Source organism: Haliotis rubra, unplaced genomic scaffold, assembly GCF_003918875.1.
Source record: "Haliotis rubra isolate DU_JTF1 unplaced genomic scaffold, ASM391887v1 Scf108, whole genome shotgun sequence".
Lineage (NCBI taxonomy): Eukaryota > Metazoa > Mollusca > Gastropoda > Lepetellida > Haliotidae > Haliotis > Haliotis rubra.
In genome coordinates this window covers 26,463-48,894 of record NW_025764981.1, presented here as the reverse complement: position 1 = coordinate 48,894, position 22,432 = coordinate 26,463, and the positions used below count along the sequence as shown (strand labels likewise).

The 22,432-nt window shown below is 39.2% G+C and overlaps 1 protein-coding gene across 1 annotated transcript; it reads right to left on the bottom strand.

Annotated features, from left to right (window-relative positions):
* Nucleotides 1-9,653: 9,653 nt before the first annotated feature.
* LOC124281431 (WAS/WASL-interacting protein family member 1-like) lies at nucleotides 9,654-21,353 on the bottom strand. Its single transcript, XM_046717484.1, has 6 exons — nucleotides 21,301-21,353; nucleotides 16,740-16,847; nucleotides 13,724-13,831; nucleotides 12,940-13,050; nucleotides 11,771-11,902; nucleotides 9,654-11,048 (listed from the first exon to the last, which is right to left on the bottom strand). The coding sequence occupies exons 1-6, from the start codon at nucleotides 21,341-21,343 to the stop codon at nucleotides 9,997-9,999; spliced, it is 1,554 nt and encodes a 517-aa protein (XP_046573440.1). The 5' UTR covers nucleotides 21,344-21,353; the 3' UTR covers nucleotides 9,654-9,996.
* Nucleotides 21,354-22,432: the final 1,079 nt, after the last annotated feature.

Genomic DNA, 22,432 nt, shown 5'->3' with positions numbered 1-22,432 from the left:
ATCTTCACGTGTATGGGTGTATGAGTGATTCCATATGCTTCATATCAAACGAACAAACAAGACAACCATTATATATACTGAACCGCAAAAACGCCACACCGATAAAAGTCTCTTAAATCCCATGCTTTAATTCCTCTAATTAACAATCAAAACGGAGGACAGGGTTCAAACTTGACAATTATGGTTAAACATTTTCGGCAATCACATTTAGAGTTCACACAAGCAAATTCACCGTATATGGTACATGTACCACTAAGATACCTTAAAGTCAGTATCGTGTGTGGCCTCCATGGTCATTGATGATGGTGTTGCGTCGTCTGTACTTGGAATGAATTAGCCGGTTGATGAAGGCCATAGGCACTTGGGTGAAATGCCTGATCGAGTCCAGCAGTTGTCGGCCTTGGTTGGAAGTCATTCAGTATTCACTGAATCTCGTCCCAAAGGTGTTCTATTGGACTTTAATCCGGACTGAGTGCAGGCCATTGTAGGGTTTGCTCTGGCAGTGTGGGCACGAGCGTTGTCTTGCTGGAAGATGTGATTTCTGTGACGTTCAAAATGTGGTACAACGTGGGTTCTTATGTCTTGGTAAGTTTAGCGAGCAGGTGTCACGTCATTCCTTCGTCCTGGACCGTGATTCTGGAACATCACGGGGCCAACTCTCTGGTTCAGACTGATTGCACCCCGCACCATGATGCTTGGACCACCCCCACGAGTCTCTTTCAACAATACATGCATTGGAAGACCGTTCCCAACGCCTCCGCCATACTCTCACTCTGCCATCGGCTCTCGAAACACAATATCGACTTTCATTACAAATAAACACTGTTGTCCATTGTCGATAACGTCAGTTGCGATGCTGAGTTGCCCATTGCAGTCGGTGTTGGCGGTGAGGACGGGACCACGATATGGTCTCTGACTGAAGAGGTATCTTTTGCGCAAACGTCGACGCACTGTATCGGCACTAATGAGTCTGTTGTGATTCCCATTGGTCTGGCGAGCTGTTTCCGTCGCTCTGGGGAAGCGATCCTGCATATGGTTGCGCACAATTTGTCGGAATTGTGATGTTACTGCAGGTCGTACTCTGCGTGGTCGGTCTTTGATGCTGTTAGTGGTCTGTTACCGTTCCTGTAGTCGGTAGATTATCCTAACATTTACATTAAAATGATTAGCTACCCTCCGTGCAGTCTAGCCAACTTGCAATCGCCCCAAGACTTGGTTCCTCTGATCTCTCGTATGTCGTGGTATGGGGATTGTGTCAACAGAAGAATGATTTCAGGCGAGTTTAAGACTCGCTTTCATTGGAAGGGTCGTCACGATATGCACGTGCATTTTCATTTTCACGAATATCATACGGAAACTTTTACCACGTCTGTCATTTTAGGTACGTTTGGTCAATATGCTTTTTCATCAGAAAACACACTTATGTTTGTAATAACTGTCAATTTGGATTGAAAACATGTTAACAAAATGTGCAATCATAATAAAAACACCACATTATAAGAACAAAATTTTGCATTTCGTTTTGAAAAGTCGCGTTTCTTTTGCGGTGCAGTATATTAATTCTTAGATTAGATGGTAACATGTACAGCATCTTTAGCTTATAACGATGCATTTACATTTGCAAAATCACCTGTGGAAAGTCAGTGGCATAAACGCTACTACTCATGCAATGCGTAATCGTCGACGTGATTCTGTTCGTTCACGGCGGGCAGGCAGTTCCTTGCCAATGGTTGGTTTGTTGTTTAACGCCGCACTCAGCGATGTTCCAGCGATATGGCGGCAGTTAGTTGTCAACCAAGTCAGTGAGCCTGACCACCTGGTCGCCTTTTACGACAAGCATGCGTCACTGAAGATCAATTCTAACCCGAATCTTTACAAGTCTCCTTTCCAATGAACCGACGTCACAGGCAGGCACGTTAGGAAAAGGCAATATCCATCTCCGTGCAGAATTTATTTACCCGACTCAGCATAAACTGAAAAAAAACCCAACCTTATCCTCTTTTGATAACTGATCCTCAATTCACATCTTACTTCACAACTTAAACATACTGCACAAAATCGTTTAAAAGCTATCATGTAAAACAGAAAACGTCATAAATGTCCTTCTTGTGGATTAATTTATGTTGGAGAGACTCAACAGAAGCTATCCACATAAGTTAGCTGGCATAGGTCGAGCATCAACAGAAATGTTTGCAACTGTGTCTTCCAAACTTTTATATTTAACAATTTAAAAATTACTCAATCCTGTGCATGAACATTGGGATCTTAGAATGAAATATGCGACCATTCAAATAGCCTAATGTGGAGCCAACCATACAGAATGTCAACAGTAAATCACTGGATTCAACTGCTATGTACAGCAATGTCATATAGATGAAGTGACAAAGCAGAAAACGTTGGCAGTGTTTCTAACCAAACTACTGCCAAGGCCAGTGTATTGAGTCTGTTTCTGGCATCCCAAAGGAACCAATGGGACTGTATGTTGGGTCGTTATAAGGAATTAAATGATTCTAAATGTAGATCTTGATATTGCTTCAAAACTTCTGCTAAACCAAGAACAGATTCTTCTCAATCGGAAAAGAGCCCGTGTTACATAATTTGAAACTTGTAAACATGGGAATTGAAGCATTAAATCGAAGTTACATTCTGAGACAAAAGTCACTTTCTCAAACTGTACCGAAATATTTCAGATTTTAGGAAGTACCAACAATTTTCATTACCTATGGGAACACAAGTTCATCAACCTCGTTCGATTAGATGACCGTGTTGCAGAACGTATACAATATGGCGTAACAAACTGCTACATTATTCACAAGCTATTCAATATGGACATGATCCGTGAGCAGCATCCCACCAACTGGGATTAAAATATATTATGGATGCTGTCGAAGCATCTACCATAACATGGGCCAACAGAGGGGGAACGTGTAGAAGGTTCAAAGAGGGCCGTTCAAATGTTCAAGTCAGTGCATGATGTTGTTGGTAGAATGCACACACTCAAAAAAGGAGACAGAATTGGAATAAAGCCATTCTGGCTCAAGAACATCTGGCTGCCCTGCATGAAATGATTATAGTTGTTCTCACTGACGGACAGTACGATATCTGCCAAAACAATTCATCGGAATTATCGGCTTTTGGCTTGACTCTGTAACCTGAAGAAAGGTTATGCCCTACTATCGCAAGTGATACAGAGATTTTAGAAATTGTTAGGTACAATCCGTTATTCCCTTTTTACCAAGATTTCAAAGAGCGTCAAATACTCTTGCTGAGAAGTTGTTCCGTCAAGGTTACCTAATTCCGTAAAGCTTCAACACAATTGAGAAATGGGAGGGCATTTCAAAATCTGCTGCACCAATGACAAAACTGATGTCCGATGCAATTTCCTATTTTGACTTGTTCCATAGGTTCGCGATTTTTTAGTTGAACAATTGACTAGCCTTTGCATGTGTTTATGACGCATGCCACCGGCAGGGACGGATACGCTGAACTTTTCGTGAAGGCTTGGGATCATCACTATTTGAAAGTGATTCATAAATACATACTGAGTCGCTTTATATGAATCACAAGATTGCCTGGTCGAGACTAGATTATATAATAATTGCAATATTGATGAACGAGGCGTTAAGCAAGGAAGCAAATACACAAACAAACAGACGCATGCTCAGTAGTGGGAATTGTACAGTAATTGAAAATCAATGGCGTGTGGTATCTGTCCTCAATAAACATGCTAAATTCAAAACGTGGCAGTCGTTCGACACCATACGGTCTCTCACAGGCTTGGTGTTAAACGTGAAAATGCAAAACGACCTCGCCCAATGATTGCTAAGCTACATATGTCTGACGACAAAGTTCATGCCTTGAATACGTGACCCACATTCAAGGAAGAAGGACTTGGAATTCCGAGTGACCTTACTTCACGTCAACGTCAGCAGTTGCAGGCGCTTAAAGGGGACCAACAAGTTTGAGTATTTCAAGGATGGACGGTTGATAACAACGCCTCGCACATTAGAAACAACACCAACTTTGGCGATGTCTGTAACTACAGAAACATCAGGAGACAGACGATCATTACCAAGAAGATCGCTCGGAAAATCATCCGCAAATGTGTCTGCAAGCTAGGGAACTGGCCGAGACCCGGATATTACCCAACAAGCACATAACAAGGTTAACACCGGGGCTACATTAAACGCTGACTGTCCCGGCGAAACATTAGCTTTCCTCTGTTGGAACATTAACTGACTACGAAACAAAATTGTTGACGATGATTATATATCGTACTTAAAACAATTTCAAATAATATGTCTTGTGGAAACTTTTATCGACTGCGGATTTGGCAACGACTGGTTAGTTTCTTTTGACATATATTACACCCCAGCAATAGAGTTATCTGACTACGGCAGGCTTTACGACTGGTTAGTTGATTATGACACATATTACACCCCAGCAATAGAGTTATCTGACTACGGCAGGCTTTACGACTGGTTAGTTTATTTTGACACATATTACACCCCAGCAATAGAGTTATCTGACTACGGCAGGCTTTACGACTGGTTAGTTTATTTTGACACATATTACACCCCAGCAATAGAGTTATCTGACTACGGCAGGCTTTACGACTGGTTAGTTTATTTTGACACATATTACACCCCAGCAATAGAGTTATCTGACTACGGCAGGCTTTACGACTGGTTAGTTTATTTTGACACATATTACACCCCAGCAATAGAGTTATCTGACTACGGCAGGCTTTACGACTGGTTAGTTTATTTTGACACATATTACACCCCAGCAATAGAGTTATCTGACTACGGCAGGCTTTACGACTGGTTAGTTTATTTTGACACATATTACACCCCAGCAATAGAGTTATCTGACTACGGCAGGCTTTACGACTGGTTAGTTTATTTTGACACATATTACACCCCAGCAATAGAGTTATCTGACTACGGCAGGCTTTACGACTGGTTAGTTTATTTTGACACATATTACACCCCAGCAATAGAGTTATCTGACTACGGCAGGCTTTACGACTGGTTAGTTTATTTTGACACATATTACACCCCAGCAATAGAGTTATCTGACTACGGCAGGCTTTACGACTGGTTAGTTTATTTTGACACATATTACACCCCAGCAATAGAGTTATCTGACTACGGCAGGCTTTACGACTGGTTAGTTTATTTTGACACATATTACACCCCAGCAATAGAGTTATCTGACTACGGCAGGCTTTACGACTGGTTAGTTTATTTTGACACATATTACACCCCAGCAATAGAGTTATCTGACTACGGCAGGCTTTACGACTGGTTAGTTTATTTTGACACATATTACACCCCAGCAATAGAGTTATCTGACTACGGCAGGCTTTACGACTGGTTAGTTTATTTTGACACATATTACACCCCAGCAATAGAGTTATCTGACTACGGCAGGCTTTACGACTGGTTAGTTTATTTTGACACATATTACACCCCAGCAATAGAGTTATCTGACTACGGCAGGCTTTACGACTGGTTATTTTATTTTGACACATATTACACCCCAGCAATAGAGTTATCTGACTACGGCAGGCTTTCAGGTGGTGTGTGTGTATGTGTCCATCAATCAGTAAGATGATTGAATCAGAGGTTCATAACCTCCTGGAGATATGAATGCTCGTACAGGTGAACTGAATCATCCTCTCGTCGATTTACAAAACGATGTTGTTTATAGTAGTTGTCTATTTCATGAAGATGAAAACATATCTGTTAGAGATCGGAAATCTCATGATACTATTATTAAAACATTGGCCAGTTGCTGTTAGATATGGTGTATACATTCCAGCTGTTAATTGTCAATGGAGAGTGTATGGAGATACCCTGGGAGATTTACCTATTGTGGAAATCAAGGTGCCAGCGTTAATGATTACATTTTATGTTCATAACATTGATGAAAAGACCCTCACTTAATGCTGAATGTAGAACTGCAAGACTGAACGCCCGCAAGGCACTACGAAGATTTAGAATAACTCGTGCTAGTCTTGACCGAAAGAAATGTTGTGAAAGTAGGAAAAATATAAGAACTGTTGTCGGAAATTCAAAGTTGATTTGCGTAGGCGTACACAAGACAAACTAGTAAATTCTATGAACAACGCTTCATCATTCTGGAAAGAAATACGAACCCTCAAATATGGGTCCCATGATAACATATCAAAACACAGTGGCTGAGTCATGTTTTTTTCAAATGAAACAATATTAGACACGGAAATTGATGACATGCAAAATGATTTTACAGAATGCTATACGGATGTTGATGAATTTGTGCTAGCTTCACTCATTGTCGAAAGCGAAATACTTGGTGCAATAGATCACCTAAAAGGGAAAGCAGCAGGCCCAGATGATATAATTATTGAAATGGTGAAGTATTCCAGGTTTTTCTATGCAAATGCTTTAATAAGCTATTTGAAAAGGGTGACAAACAGTTGGTCATGTTCTATAATAATTCCCCTGCATAAAAAGGTGACCGGAGTGACCTAGACAGCTGCAGGGGTATTTCTTTGATGAGCATTCTAGGGAAAGTCTTTACAACAATACTAAATAATTCTAAATGGGCGAACAGGCGTGATAAAATTCCTGAATTTCAAACTGACTTTAGAAAGAATTATTTCACATCAGATCATATATATACTCTTTATGCACTTATCCAAATGACTTTGTCACGACGAAAGAATAAATTGTTTGTAGCATTTGTAGATTTCAAAAAAAGCTTTTGATTCAGTTGACCGCTCTAAGCTCTATGGACTTGTCTTCGGAAAGCTGGACTACGGGGAAAATGTAACGTATGTTATATTTAGATAACACTTTCTCAGTAAAGTACAGATTCTAGTAATACTTGTTTTGGCATTGTACTAAAATGGCATTGTGTAAATGGGTGTTGGTTCGAATCCCGGATGGTACTCAACCCCCAAAAAGTACTAGACTCTGTATTTTACTAAGAAAGTGTGTATTATGCATTGTGTATTTAAAACGGGGAAAAAATGTGTTTGCTATTATTAAAGCAATATATTGTAATGTGAGCAGGGGTTGAAACAGATTTCTTTGATTGTCCTTTGGGTTTAAGACAAGGCTGTCTTCTTAGTCCTGTGCTATTTTCACTTTTCATTATTGAATTATATATTGAAATAGCTTCAAATGGTTAATATGGTATCCAAATGTTTCCTGACCTAATAGAAGTTTTGATGTTACTTTTGCAGACGATGTCATTTTAGTGTCAGATACTGTAGTTTGTCTCCAAACTTCTAAATGCATACACAACAGAATGGAAATTATCAGTGAATCTAGATAAAACAAAAGTTGTGATCTTTAGGAAAGGTGGTCCAATAAAGTTGAAAGAAAGATGGTTATTTGATGGCCAGTTAGTCAATGTAGTGGATCATTATTCATATTTAGGAATCTGGTTTTCTAACAAAATGAACTTGAAAAAATGTACCAAAGATTTATCATGGCGTGCAAAGAAAGCTTTCATAAGTGTAATGTCTGTTGTCCACAAAGTTGGAACCATGTCACCTAGTATATTCTTTAAGGTCTTTGATACCCAGATACAACCAATTTTATCATATGGCTCGGAAGTATAAGAATTTCAGTGGTATGAATGTTTGAAGAAGGTACACTTATCAGCATGTAAACAAGTTTTTGTGTTGGATCCTCTGCACCAAATTGTATGGTATATGGTGAATGTGGTAGATACCTATTATATGTTAATTCCCAAATTAGATGTTAAAATACTGTTTCAAACTTCATCATATGGAAGAAACAACGTCTCCCCAAAATAGCTTATAACATGTTTTCACATTTAGATAACAAGGGGAAAATTACATGGGCATCGCATATAAGGAATCTTCTATTTTCCCATGGTTATGGATTTATATGGTTATGTCAGTCAGTTGGAAGTGCAGACATGTTTCTTAAAGAATTTAGAACTCGGTCTGTTAATATGTTTTACCAGGAATGGCATTCCACTTCTGAAGATAGTTCACGATATGCTTATTACAGAAACCTTCAAGACCTTACTTCAGCCAAATTTACTTATCGATAATCACGACGGCAAAAATGTAAGGAACATTTTATTAAATATCGGCTGGGTTTGTTAGACCTTTTTGTAAATGAAGGACGAAAACTTTCCATTGCAAAATCGAAAGGAATCTGTCAGTTATGCGATATAGAAATAGAAATGAAATTCACTTTGCGTTCGTCTGTCCATTTTATAGTCACCTTCGAAAGAAATATATTAAAGACTATTTGGTAGGGATGCCGCCATTTAAAGCTTTCGTATATATCTTAACGAATAAGAATGAATCCCATTTATTAAACCTTTCACTATATATCAAACATGCACTGTTTAAAGAACGTGTTACTCCCTGTGTGTAACAGTATGATATGTACATGCTCTCTTGTATATCGGTCGGAGGCCTTTTGTACAATAAACCTTTTGACTTTGACAGCAATTGTTGTTAGGAGAGATTTGTTACAGATGTGGAAAGGGTTTTGTTGCTCGATACTGTGGCTGGACTTCATAGATCGTCTGTGATATCCCTGCCACTGTGACAAAATGTATCCATAATCATTCATGAATTACTTATTCTAATCACTATATGGCTGAAATATCATAACTCGTTTCCATCAGACAATGATTCCAATAATAATCACTTATAATAATAATGCGCACTGCATGGCATCATAGATAAGTTAAACACGTGCAATGCTGGCGTTGCTAAATGAGTGTTCCTTCTGGGCATCATTTACACATCGTTCAAATTCAAAACTTGTAAACTGTACAAAGGTGACGATTTCTTCCAGTTTACTGTTAATAGAGAGCAGCCCAAAGTAACACGAATCGTAGACGTGTACCATTTTGTTGAAACATGTGTTGGATGTTTAACCCTGCACTAAGCAATATTCCAATTGTATGTCGGCGGTGTGAAATTATAATGTCTGGACCAGTTAATCCAATGAATTACATCATGAGCATCGATCCACGCAATTATGAGAGCCTGGCCACCCACCCTAAATACAATAAAATGGACCAAAAGAGAAGAGGATTCTGTTGGCTGTCTGTCAGAGTAGGTTAAGTCATTGTTCGATGTTGCCATTGCTTCAATGCACAGACTGCAAAGGAGGAAAAGAAGTGGAAGAAACCCATTCTGTTCCAGCCACCTGTTTACAAAAGTCTGGCTGCCCTTCATGAACAGTTTGTAGGTGTTCCCACTGACAATGCTTCAAATAACACAAGCATTGTATGAAAACATCACTACTGGAATTGTTCAATTAAAGAGCACAGTACAGGCACACGTGCAGGGTGAGTATGGTAACTGAGGAAGAAATCTGCACAAACCATTTGTCAGTACTCTCAGAAATGACATCATAAAAGAAACATATTCTCTTGTGAAGTTTAACTTACTTAACATTGTTGTTTGCGATTTATCATATTGTTAAAGATCAGTCACATCACTTCGTGTCAGTTCTATGTTTAAACAACCAAAGTACCCATACTGTAGGCGTTCACCTCACGGGTAGGAACTGAAGAACTAATGAATTTAATACTCGAACCTTATCAGCGGATCATTGCACTCCAAGTGACGTAACACTAGAGACCGGAAAAATGCAAAGGCGTTGTAATGGAGACATGGTGTTTTAAACTGTATACATATGCAGATTAATACAGTACGAGAAAAACTGTGTTTCGGAATGTTAAACTTCCAGATTAAATTTACGTATTCATGCATGTGTTCAAACTATACATTCAAAGTTTGTAAGCAAACAAAAAACAGTGGCCTGTAAATATAATCTAGTCTGGGGTAGATATAATCTTTATACTCCATGCTGATACTGACCATACAGTCAACACTAGGTCAGATATTACAACACCTATGATATAATGGGGACCTATTGTTCCCTCAAATGGAGACACTGTCCTTGAAATTGGTCCGTTAAACTTTTAATATTTAAGAATGTTTGATTAAACCATTGCCTCCATGAACTGGTTCATTGACAACATTCGTATCAACATTGACGTTGATCTGGGATCCAAGCGAAGTGACCTGAACGGTGATGGCCTTTCGTAGTGAAACCCTTTTCTGGCTGGGTTTGTACCTACGTTTCCAGTTAAAGCCCGAAGGAGCTCTAACAGTTTACTGGTAGATGCAGGGAACGGATCTTGTAGTCCGTTAAGAGTTACGGGTATTGGCAGTCCGTTGACATTGACAGGTGGTGTGAGGAAATGGTGGGGAAACGTTGATTGTAACGGGTTGGAAGGTAACGGTATTCTTGGTCCGTTGACATTGATAGGTGGTGTTATAGAAAGGTGGGGAAACGTTGATTGTAACGGGTTGGAAGGTAACGGTATTCTTGGTCCGTTGACATTGATAGGCGGTGTGAAAGAAAGTTGGGGAATCGTTGATTGTAACGGGTTGGAAGGTAACGGTATTCTTGGTCCGTTGACATTGATAGGTGCTGTGATAGAAAGTTGGGGAATCGTTGATTGTAACGGGTTGGAAGGTAACGGTATTCTTGGTCCGTTGACATTGATAGGTGGTGTGATAGAAAGGTGGGGAAACGTTGATTGTAACGGGTTTGGCGGTAAGGGTAAGGGCATTGGTGCTCCGTTTACACTGAGAGATGGTCTGATGGACAGTTGGGGAAACGTTGATTGTAACTGGATAGGAGGTAACGGTATTGGTGGTCCGTTGACATTGACGGGTGGGGCGATGGAAAGATTGGCAATTGTTGATGGTATGGGGTTGGGAGGTAAGGGTGTTGGTGGCCCATTAATGGCAAATGGAAATTGTGGTTTATTGAAGACTTCAGATGGTGTTCTGTGTGGTGCCGATTCCTGTCGAACAAAGCCAGAAGGGATTAGCAGCGGTGGAAGCTGTGTCTGGGTGGTTGCTTGCTGGCCTGTATGCAGGGTATGAGGGAACGATGATGTGCTCTGCCCGTCACCTTCGGGGTTTAGTGGGAGTCTGTTGGGCGTTGATGCAGATGGAGACGTGGAGCGGCCAGTTTCATTTCCTGAAGGAAACACAGTAAATTACATTTTAAGACAAATGAAGAATAAAAATATAGAATACAGATATGTTGTAATGAACTCAAAGTATCACTATTTTAATTCGTTGCAACCGTGGTACGTTATATGCATTTCGACAAGCTCAAGATGTTTCATTGTACACAAGGCCTCCGGCCCGTATACATAGTGTTATAGTGACAGGCAAGTTATGGACATTGCAAATAGTGGAAAGCATCATGACATTGTGAAATTAGTTGACAGGAGATATCAGACTCTTCCTTAACGACGGCAAATGTGTTAAAACAGGGCTAATTTTACATGGACATATTCGTCTTCTGATGATAACATTCTTATTAGTGTTTCCCTTGTAGGGTGACCCAAATGTTTGTAGGGTGACTCAAATGTTTGTAGGGTGACCCAAATGTTTGTAGGGTGACTCAAATATATCTCAAGTGGCCGGGACCAATAGATAGTTCGAAACAACCGTCAATTCGTCATACGCGTGTTCGTTAAAAGCATAGTCTTTAGAGAACGAATGACAACCTGACAGAAATCCTAAAATGGATTTACCTATGATTCATTTTGTCAACGTAAATGAAACAATTCATTCATTCCTTATTGATATGAACTATAGATTTCTTGGGTATATATCAGGATGGGACATCTAAAGAAATTCGTGATATTTTTTTCATTTTTTATGAAAAGCAATTTGGAAAGCCATGCTTACCTGTACCAGCTACTGAAACACAGATAGTGTTGTTGTCAGGATGGTTCCTGTACCCAACTTGACAGTGGCACACTTCTTGCTGACTCTGCAGTTTCGCACACTGTCCATTCTCACATCGTAACGTGCAATCATCTATGTAAAACAAAATCAAAGGCATTAACCGTATACCCTCTGCGAAAAGCATTAAGATACAGGGTTGTTTGACTTCCTCTTCTACAACCACAACCTTCATTTAAGTAGAGTTCAAGGAAGACATTGATGCCCTCCGCAATCTTTGACAGAACAATAGACACATTACACACCATGAGTTAAACCCACACACCTTTCGTATGGGGGCGGTGGGGTAGTCTAGTGGTTAAAGCGTTAGCTCGTCACGCTGAAAACCCGGGTTCGATTCCCCACTAATGGGTACAATGAGTGAAGACATTTCTGGTGTCCCCGCCGTGATATTGCTGGAATATTGCTAAAGGATGTGTAAAACCAAACTCACTCACTCACTTTCGTATGGTCAGTATAAACAATACCTCATGAATATCTATTATGTAAACGGTTTGTGTTCGATGGGATATAAGTATTGAGTGAGTGAGTTTAGTTTCACACCGCATTTTGCAATATTCCAGCTGTAAATAATTGAGTCTGGACCAGACAATCCAGTGATCAACAGCATAAACATTGTATCAGTTGGGTTACAGTGACATGTGTCAACCAAGTCTGACCACCCGATCCTGTTAGTCGCATATTACGACAAGCATGGGTTAATTCTAACCCGTATCTCCACGGGTGAGAATGCTGGTTAATGAATGCCATGTTAACCAAATATGATTGCAACGCATAAGATTTTCATTTTAGGCTGGGATATGTATTAATTCAAAGGAAAAAGATAAAAAGTCCACTATGATTATTCTGGGTACGATTCTCACCCACGTTTGATCCGGCAGCTGACGGACGCAGTCGTGATATATATGTTGCAGTGAGTGAATGAGTGTGGTTTTACGCCGCTTTTAGGAACATTCCACAAATGTCACGGCAAGGGACACGAAAAATGTACTTCACTCATTGTACCAATTTGGGGAATCGAACCGGGGACTTCGGCGTGATAAGTACTAGGCTAACCCCGTTCGCCCTAGTGATTTAACGGACAATGCTGAGACACTAACTGCAGTACTTACTTGAGACAGCACATCCACCTTGCACATTCTTCTCGAAGCCAGGTTTACAGACACACTCCTGTGTGTTCGGGTCACAGTCGCCATTAACACATGTTTCCGGAACACAGGTAGCTGCAGGCATAGAACAGTCAAGGTCAATATTGAAACCAAAACATGTATTTAATGTTTATCTACAAACGCAGATTGGATCCACAATCAAAGGTTTCTTTGTGCGTGTTATGGACGAAACTCTGGATATTGAGTCGTAGCGCCTCACACAACTGGGCCAATCATAAGCCAAGGACGTGCAGTTCCTTTAGAGGAAACATACACAAGAAAACAAGGTTTCTTTGCGTTGCAAGCGATAGTCAGGTCATACACAGAGGCCATCGGCACATTCATTAGGGAAATGTCTTTTCTATATCAAATAACTCATTTACTGTATACACATGAGAGACCTTATTTTGGATTATTAATATGTAAGTATTTACACCCTGCCATTTATCGATGTCAAGGACGCTTTAAAACTTTTCAGTTACATAACAACGTCTTGGCTTTATTTGGAGGCACGTCCGGCTAGTGTAACACTTTGGTGAAATCTGAGAGCACTGGTATGGTTCTGTGAATACTAGAAACATGATCGGGCCGAACCAAAAAATTGTTGCCCAAGGACCGCAACTCGGCACATCGAATTCTGACTTCATGGACGACTGGGCCACCCGTGTTCCCCTATTTTGTTAGCATTCTATAGAATTCAGCAATTTCAGCAATTAAGACAGTTGGGGAAGATTATATGAGATCTCACCAATGGCCAGACAAACGCCGTTTGGTCCTTTGAAATACCCAGATTTGCAGAAACACTGTCCTGACCGTGAGCAGAAACCGTTTGGGCAAGAATCCACTGCACACCGTACTGTGGAGGAACGCTTCATCATAATAAGAACACAAAAACAGTTTGCTTTAATGAATACAGGTCTCATAGTAGTGAAGGGCCGAGGTTTAAACTTGGGCACTACCGACGAGAGGAGGAAATACGGTATTCAACATCTGTAATACCGCTCTGTATTCATGGGAGATATTGAAATTATAATGATCCACACAAACCATTATTCACTGTTATTAGATCTTAACCATTTGAGCAAATGTCTGTAGAGACAGAATGTGCTGTCCTTCTGAAGATCGTTTGATGTGTTCCACTGATACTCTCATATTGCAGATTATATGATAAGCATGTGTTTATGAATCACAATCAGCATGATAGGGCCAGGTGTTTGTAAAATGGGGATCGTATCCCCGTTACAAACACAAGCAAATGCATGCCAAGTGTTCACCAAAAATACGACGTATTGTCTAAGTCTAAGTCATTTAGCCCCTAAAGCGTAAATCTGGAAATGACTCAATATATCTACCATAAAACCTTTTAAAGCTTGCCGAGGAATTGGGACTTGTAGACATAGTTGGGGTCCTTGGTATATCCACCTTGACAGGTGCAAACAAGAGTTATTTGGGGAGCAAATGCCATATCGACATTGATCTTGAGTACAGCGCAGTGTCATAAAGACACTCGCTGGCATAGTAACTCATGGTGTCAATAACTGGATTGTCTGGTCCAGACAGGGTTGTCTACTGACCGTTTCGTCCAGCTGCACTGCTGTTCAAGAAACACACACTCATGATATAGTCACAATTGTACAATCGTCTCTGCTTGGATGTGGAATGGGTTTTGATGTTTCTGTTTAGATAATACTTTCCAAAATGGGTTACCCAACGGGAGGGGGGGGGGGGGGTGGGGGTGTGTCCCATTTGTGTGTTCAAAACATAACAACTCATAAAGTACACAAAATATAGCGTATTGCGTGTTTAAAACGAACTTTTCCGGAATAGAAAGCAGTTAAACAAAAGAATAGCGTATCGTTTTGTGGCAGGTACAAGCTACAGTTCTCTCTGCAATGTATTTCAGGTACAATTACAGTTTCATATGATATAGTGACCGTTTGATGCTGAGATCAGTTTAAGCAGTGGTTGTTGAGGAGCGTATTTATTATTATTCCTATGTCCATGTAAATTCAGTTATAACGTCAATACAGAGTATTAAGTTGAGTTGTGGCTAATACATTACGGATTAGGTAGAGTTATATACAGTTTATACAAAGTAAATTCAGTTATAACGTCAATACAGAGTATTAAGTTGAGTTGTGGATAATACATTACGGATTAGGTAGAGTAAGATACGGTTTATACAAAGTAAACTCAGTTATAAAGTCAATACAGAGTATTAAGTTGAGTTGTGGCTAATACATTACGGATTAGGTAGAGTTATATACAGTTTATACAATGTAAATTCAGTTATAACGTCAATACAGAGTATTAAGTTGAGTTGTGGCTAATACATTACGGATTAGGTAGAGTAAGATACGGTTTATACAAAGTAAACTCAGTTATAAAGTCAATACAGAGTATTAAGTTGAGTTGTGGCTAATACATTACGGATTAGGTAGAGTTATATACAGTTTATACAATGTAAATTCAGTTATAACGTCAATACAGAGTATTAAGTTGAGTTGTGGCTAATACATTACGGATTAGGTAGAGTTATATACAGTTTATACAAAGTAAATTCAGTTATAACGTCAATACAGAGTATTAAGTTGAGTTGTGGCTAATACATTACGGATTAGGTAGAGTAAGATACGGTTTATACAAAGTAAACTCAGTTATAACGTCAATACAGAGTATTAAGTTGAGTTGTGGCTAATACATTACGGATTAGGTAGAGTTATATACAGTTTATACAATGTAAATTCAGTTATAACGTCAATACAGAGTATTAAGTTGAGTTGTGGCTAATACATTTACGGATTAGGTAGAGTTATATACAGTTTATACAAAGTAAATTCCAGTTATAACGTCAATACAGAGTATTAAGTTGAGTTGTGGCTAATACATTACGGATTAGGTAGAGTTATATACAGTTTATACAAAGTAAATTCAGTTATAACGTCATTACAGAGTATTAAGTTGAGTTGTGGCTAATACATTACGGATTAGGTAGAGTAAGATACGGTTTATACAAAGTAAACTCATGTATAACGTCAACACAGAGTATTAAGTTGAGTTACTTCTGTGGTTATTACATTACGGATTAGGTAGAGTTATATACAGTTTATACAATGTAAATTCAGTAATAACGTCAATACAGAGTATTAAGTTGAGTTGTGGCTAATACATTACGGATTAGGTAGAGTAAGATACGGTTTATACAAAGTAAACTCATTTATAACGTCAACACAGAGTATTAAGTTGAGTTACTTCTGTGGTTATTACATTACGGATTAGGTAGAGTTATATACAGTTTATACAATGTAAATTCAGTTATAACGTCAATACAGAGTATTAAGTTGAGTTGTGGCTAATACATTACGGATTAGGTAGAGTTATATACAGTTTATACAATGTAAATTCAGTTATAACGTCAATACAGAATATTAAGTTGAGTTGTGGCTAATACATTACGGATTAGGTAGAGTTATATACAGTTTATACAATGTAAATTCAGTTATAACGTCAATACAGAGTATTAAGTTGAGTTGTGGCTAATACATTACGGATTAGGTAGAGTTAGATACGGTTTATACAATGTAAACTCAGTTATAACGTCAATACAGAGTGTTAAGTTGAGTTACATCTGTGGTTATTACATTACGGATTAACTAGAGTTATATACGGTTTATACAATGTAAATTCAGTTTTGTAATGTCACCAAGAAGTATATCAGCTGTAAGTATATATTACCAATATAATGTGTGTTAAGTGAAGTTTACCAAAGGGAACACAGATGCCGTTAGGATCCATCGTGAAACCTTGATGGCACCTGCAGCCGGTGTTGTCGTTGCAGTATCCGTTCACACATGATTGGTCCGTGCAGGAGGCTGCAAACAGAGAGCAACGCTCAAAGGCTTAGCGAGAAAAAATTGGTCCTGACACTTCAGGTATTACCTTAGCGGCAAATGGATCTCCACACATTCACACAAGTTGGAAGTTAGTTAAACGTTCGGGATTTGTGTGCGCTTCAAACCACTATGTTTCTATTTACATATACTTTAGGCAACCAAAATCTCCGACCACTATGTTCTACTTACACAGTAGGACAACCAATATCTCCAACCACTATGTTCTACTTGGCACAGTAGAACAACCAACATCTCCAACCACTATGTTCTACTTACATCAATTACACTTAAGACAACCAACATATCCAAAAACTATGTCTACTAACATATACATTAAACAAACACCATCTCAATTGCTATGTTCTACTTACACAGTAGAACAACCAACATCTCCAACCACAATGTTCTATTTACACAGAAGAACAGCCAACATATCCAACCACTACGTTCTACTTACACAGAAGAACAGCCAACATATCCAACCTCTAAGTTCTACTTTTACACACTAGAACAACCAACATCTCCAACCACTGTGTTCTACTTACACACTAGAACAACCAACATCTCCAACCACTGTGTTCTACTTACACAGAATAACAACCAACATAAAACCACAATGTTCTACTTTACACAGAATAACAACCAACATCTCCAACCACAATGTTCTACTTACACACTATAACAACTGACATCTCCAACCACAATGTTCTACTTACACACTAGGAACAACCAACTTCTCCAACCACTGTGTTCTACTTACACAGTAGGACAACCAACATCTCCAACCACTATGTTCTACTTACACACTAGAACAACTGACATCTCCAACCACAATGTTCTACTTACACACTAGAACAACTGACATCTCCAAACCACTATGTTCTACTTACACAGAATAACAACCAACATCTCCAACCACTGTGTTCTACTTACACACTAGAACAACCAACATCTCCAACCACTATGTTCTACTTACACACTAGAACAACCAACATCTCCCAGCCACAATGTTCTACTTACACACTAGAACAACCAACTTCTCAAACCACTGTGTTCTACTTACACACTATAACAACTGACATCTCCAACCACAATGTTCTGCTTACACACTAGAACAACTGACATCTCCAACCACTATGTTCTACTTACACAGAAGAACAAACAACATCTCCAACTACTATGTTCTACTTACAAAGTGGGACAACCCACATCTCCAACCACTATGTTCTACTTACACAGTAGGACAACCAACATCTCCAACCACTATGTTCTACTTACACAGAATAACAACCAACATATCCAACCACAATGTTCTACTTACACAGAATAACAACCAACATATCCAACCACAATGTTCTACTTACACAGAATAACAACCAACATATCCAACCACAATGTTCTACTTACACAGAATAACAACCAACATCTCCAACCACAATGTTCTACTTACACACTATAACAACTGACATCTCCAACCACAATGTTCTACTTACACACTAGAACAACCAACTTCCAACCACTATGTTCTACTTACACAGTAGGACAACCAACATCTCCAACCACTATGTTCTACTTACACACACTAGAACAACTGACATCTCCAACCACAATGTTCTACTTACACACACTAGAACAACTGACATCTCCAACCACTATGTTCTACTTACACAGAATAACAACCAACATCTCCAACCACTGTGTTCTACTTACACACTAGAACAACCAACATCTCCAACCACTATGTTCTACTTACACACTAGAACAACCAACATCTCCAGCCACAATGTTCTACTTTACACACTAGAACAACCAACTTCTCAAACCACTGTGTTCTACTTACACACTATAACAACTGACATCTCCAACCACAATGTTCTGCTTACACACTAGAACAACTGACATCTCCAACCACTATGTTCTACTTACACAGAAGAACAACTAACATCTCCAACTACTATGTTCTACTTACAAAGTGGGACAACCCACATCTCCAACCACTATGTTCTACTTACACAGTAGGACAACCAACATCTCCAACCACTGTGTTCTACTTACACAGAATAACAACCAACATATCCAACCACAATGTTCTACTTACACAGAATAACAACCAACATATCCAACCACTATGTTCTACTTACACAGAATACCAACCAACATCTCCAACCACTGTGTTCTACTTACACACTAGAACAACCAACATCTCCAACCACAATGTTCTACTTACACAGAATAACAACCAACATATCCAACCACAATGTTCTACTTACACAGAATAACAACCAACATCTCCAACCACAATGTTCTACTTACACACTATAACAACTGACATCTCCAACCACAATGTTCTACTTACACACTAGAACAACCAACTTCTCCAACCACTATGTTCTACTTACACAGTAGGACAACCAACATCTCCAACCACAATGTTCTACTTACACACTAGAACAACTGACATCTCCAACCACAATGTTCTACTTACACACTAGAACAACTGACATCTCCAACCACTATGTTCTACTTACACAGAATAACAACCAACATCTCCAACCACTGTGTTCTACTTGCACACTAGAACAACCAACATCTCCAACCACTATGTTCTACTTACACACTAGAACAACCAACATCTCCAGCCACAATGTTCTACTTACACACTAGAACAACCAACTTCTCAAACCACTGTGTTCTACTTACACACTATAACAACTGACATCTCCAACCACAATGTTCTGCTTTACACACTAGAACAACTGACATCTCCAACCACTACGTTCTACTTACACAGAAGAACAACCAACATCTCCAACTACTATGTTCTAGTTACAAAGTGGGACAACCCACATCTCCAACCACTATGTTCTACTTACACAGTAGGACAACCAACATCTCCAACCACTGTGTTCTACTTTACACAGAATAACAACCAACATATCCAACCACAATGTTTCTACTTACACAGAATAACAACCAACATATCCAACCACAATGTTCTACTCTTACACAGAATAACAACCAACATCTCCAACCACTGTGTTCTACTTACACACTAGAACAACCATCATCTCCAACCACAATGTTCTACTTACACAGTAGGACAACCAACATCTCCAACCACTATGTTCTACTTACACACTAGAACAACTGACATCTCCAACCACAATGTTCTACTTACACACTAGAACAACCAACATCTCCAGCCACAATGTTCTACTTACACACTAGAACAACCAACTTCTCAAACCACTGTGTTCTACTTACACACTATAACAACTGACATCTCCAACCACAATGTTCTGCTTACACACTAGAACAACTGACATCTCCAACCACTACGTTCTGCTTACACACAGAAGAACAACCAACATCTCCAACTACTATGTTCTAGTTACAAAGTGGGACAACCCACATCTCCAACCACTATGTTCTACTTACACAGTAGGACAACCAACATCTCCAACCACTGTGTTCTACTTACACAGAATAACAACCAACATATCCAACCACAATGTTCTACTTACACAGAATAACAACCAACATATCCAACCACAATGTTCTACTTACACAGAATAACAAACCAACATCTCCAACCACTGTGTTCTACTTACACACTAGAACAACCATCATCTCCAACCACAATGTTCTACTTACACAGTAGGACAACCAACATCTCCAACCACTATGTTCTACTTACACAGTAGGACAACCAACATCTCCAACCACTGTGTTTCTACTTACACAGGAGAACAACCAACATCTCCAACCACTATGTTCTACTTACACAGTAGGACAAACCAACATCTCCAACCACTATGTTCTACTTACACAGTAGGACGACATTTAACAACCAGCATACTCCTCTACAATTTGCGTTCTACAAACATTCACTGAAGACAACAAAATACTCTTCATCCTCTGTTCTGCATACTATTCAAGAAGTAACGACATGCGCTTCAAACAATATTTTCTTCTTGAAAACCCTTAAAACAGCTTCTTCTACCATTATGTCTAGCGTATATATTATACATGAGAAACCAACAGGCGTTTTAAACGTTGTGTTCTGCATACAACACCTAGACATTCAACATACGTTTCAACAAATACATCTTCATACACATGCGGGGCGGTGGGGTAGCCTAGTGGTTAAAGCGTTCGCTCGTCACGCAGAAGCCCTGGGCTCGATTCCCCACATGAGTACAATATATGAAGCCTATTTCTGGTGTTCCCCGAGTTGATGTTGCTGGAATATTGCTAAAAGCGACGTTAAACCGAACTCACACACTCACATACATATGCATACATTACGTTTTCGTGAGAGGTCATATTTGTCAAAAGAATGAATACGAGTGTGTGTGAATTTATGTTTATAACAGCAAGCGTTAAGTACATGAGTCATAATGAAAGAATGACAATAACGCAGAGTACCTACCATTTGCAGCCACGGCCATAGACAGTGTCAAGCCCAGCAACATCTTCCATCCCATTACTTGAAAGCGCTGAGGCCTGAAATGTCATACATGACAACTACTTGCATGTCCAAAGCACAGCCGTCACGTTTTAGCAAGTTCGCTACAGATACACCTGTTGTTTGTACATGGGTATCCATCTTGGATTGAAGACACTGTACATAAAACAATACATCTCCTTGAGGGATCTTGAAGACAAATTGTTTTTGTCACATTTTAGAATCTGATTATTACTGAAGGAAGAAAATATGGGAACGTTACAGTCTTTCATATCTGGTTTGATTATTAATATTTATGAAGAAACAACAAACGTGTTCAGTGTTTCAGATTAGGTATAATTGTAATTGTTCCATTTGTTAAACTTTTCAGAGTTAAGAGATACGTAATTCCAGATGTGGTTGAATGTTAAATGCTCATATGATAAATATAAGTTTCAAATTCAAATTTTGGTATTAATGGAATCTTCTAATTTCCACACAATCTTCTGATCACCTCACACAAGGATCTTACAATGATAAGCAGATATTTTCATTTATCTTGCCTCACGCATAAATGTCGTTTTCTAATTGGCGGAGCACTCTTCTATTATTTTCAATGTACCCCGCTTACAAGCGAGAAACATTTTCTATGTACCCTCTGGAAATGCCGAACTCATTTGGTACTTCGTAGTGGTAATTCTTTATCTCGAATAACATTGAATCACGTATGTTGTACGGAAATTACCGATATTTTGCGAATGCAAATCGATGGAAGTGAGATCACTCTAAATTTGTTTTTCTTGTCGTCTGGTACTTTACTACAATCCGATACCCGTGCTCCAAACAGTTCAAAATTACCATTGAGGTGTTTGGTAAGATAAATACGTTGTTCACTGGTCCCTCGGAGCACATGGGTTGATGTACCCTCGATGTTCCTTTATGTTCGGGCTCAGGGAACATAAACAAACATCGAGGGTACATCAGCCCATGTCCCCTCGAGACAAGTGAACAACGTATATTGTCTTGCCTACATTCTACATTAATCAGTATTTTGAATGAGCATATATCCCAGTTGAGTGGGTCGCTGTGCATATTGTTGATCACTGGATTGTCTGGT

Bases quoted from the DNA above. Each gene is read 5' to 3' on its own strand.
- LOC124281431 (XM_046717484.1), bottom strand. From the start codon at position 21,343: ATGTTGCTGGGCTTGACACTGTCTATGGCCGTGGCTGCAAATG. The intron at 16,848-21,300 runs GTAGGTACTCTG...CTCTGTTTGCAG, and splicing joins TATGGCCGTGGCTGCAAATG to CCTCCTGCACGGACCAATCA. The intron at 11,903-12,939 runs GTAAGTACTGCA...TGTTTTACATAG, and splicing joins AGGTGGATGTGCTGTCTCAA to ATGATTGCACGTTACGATGT.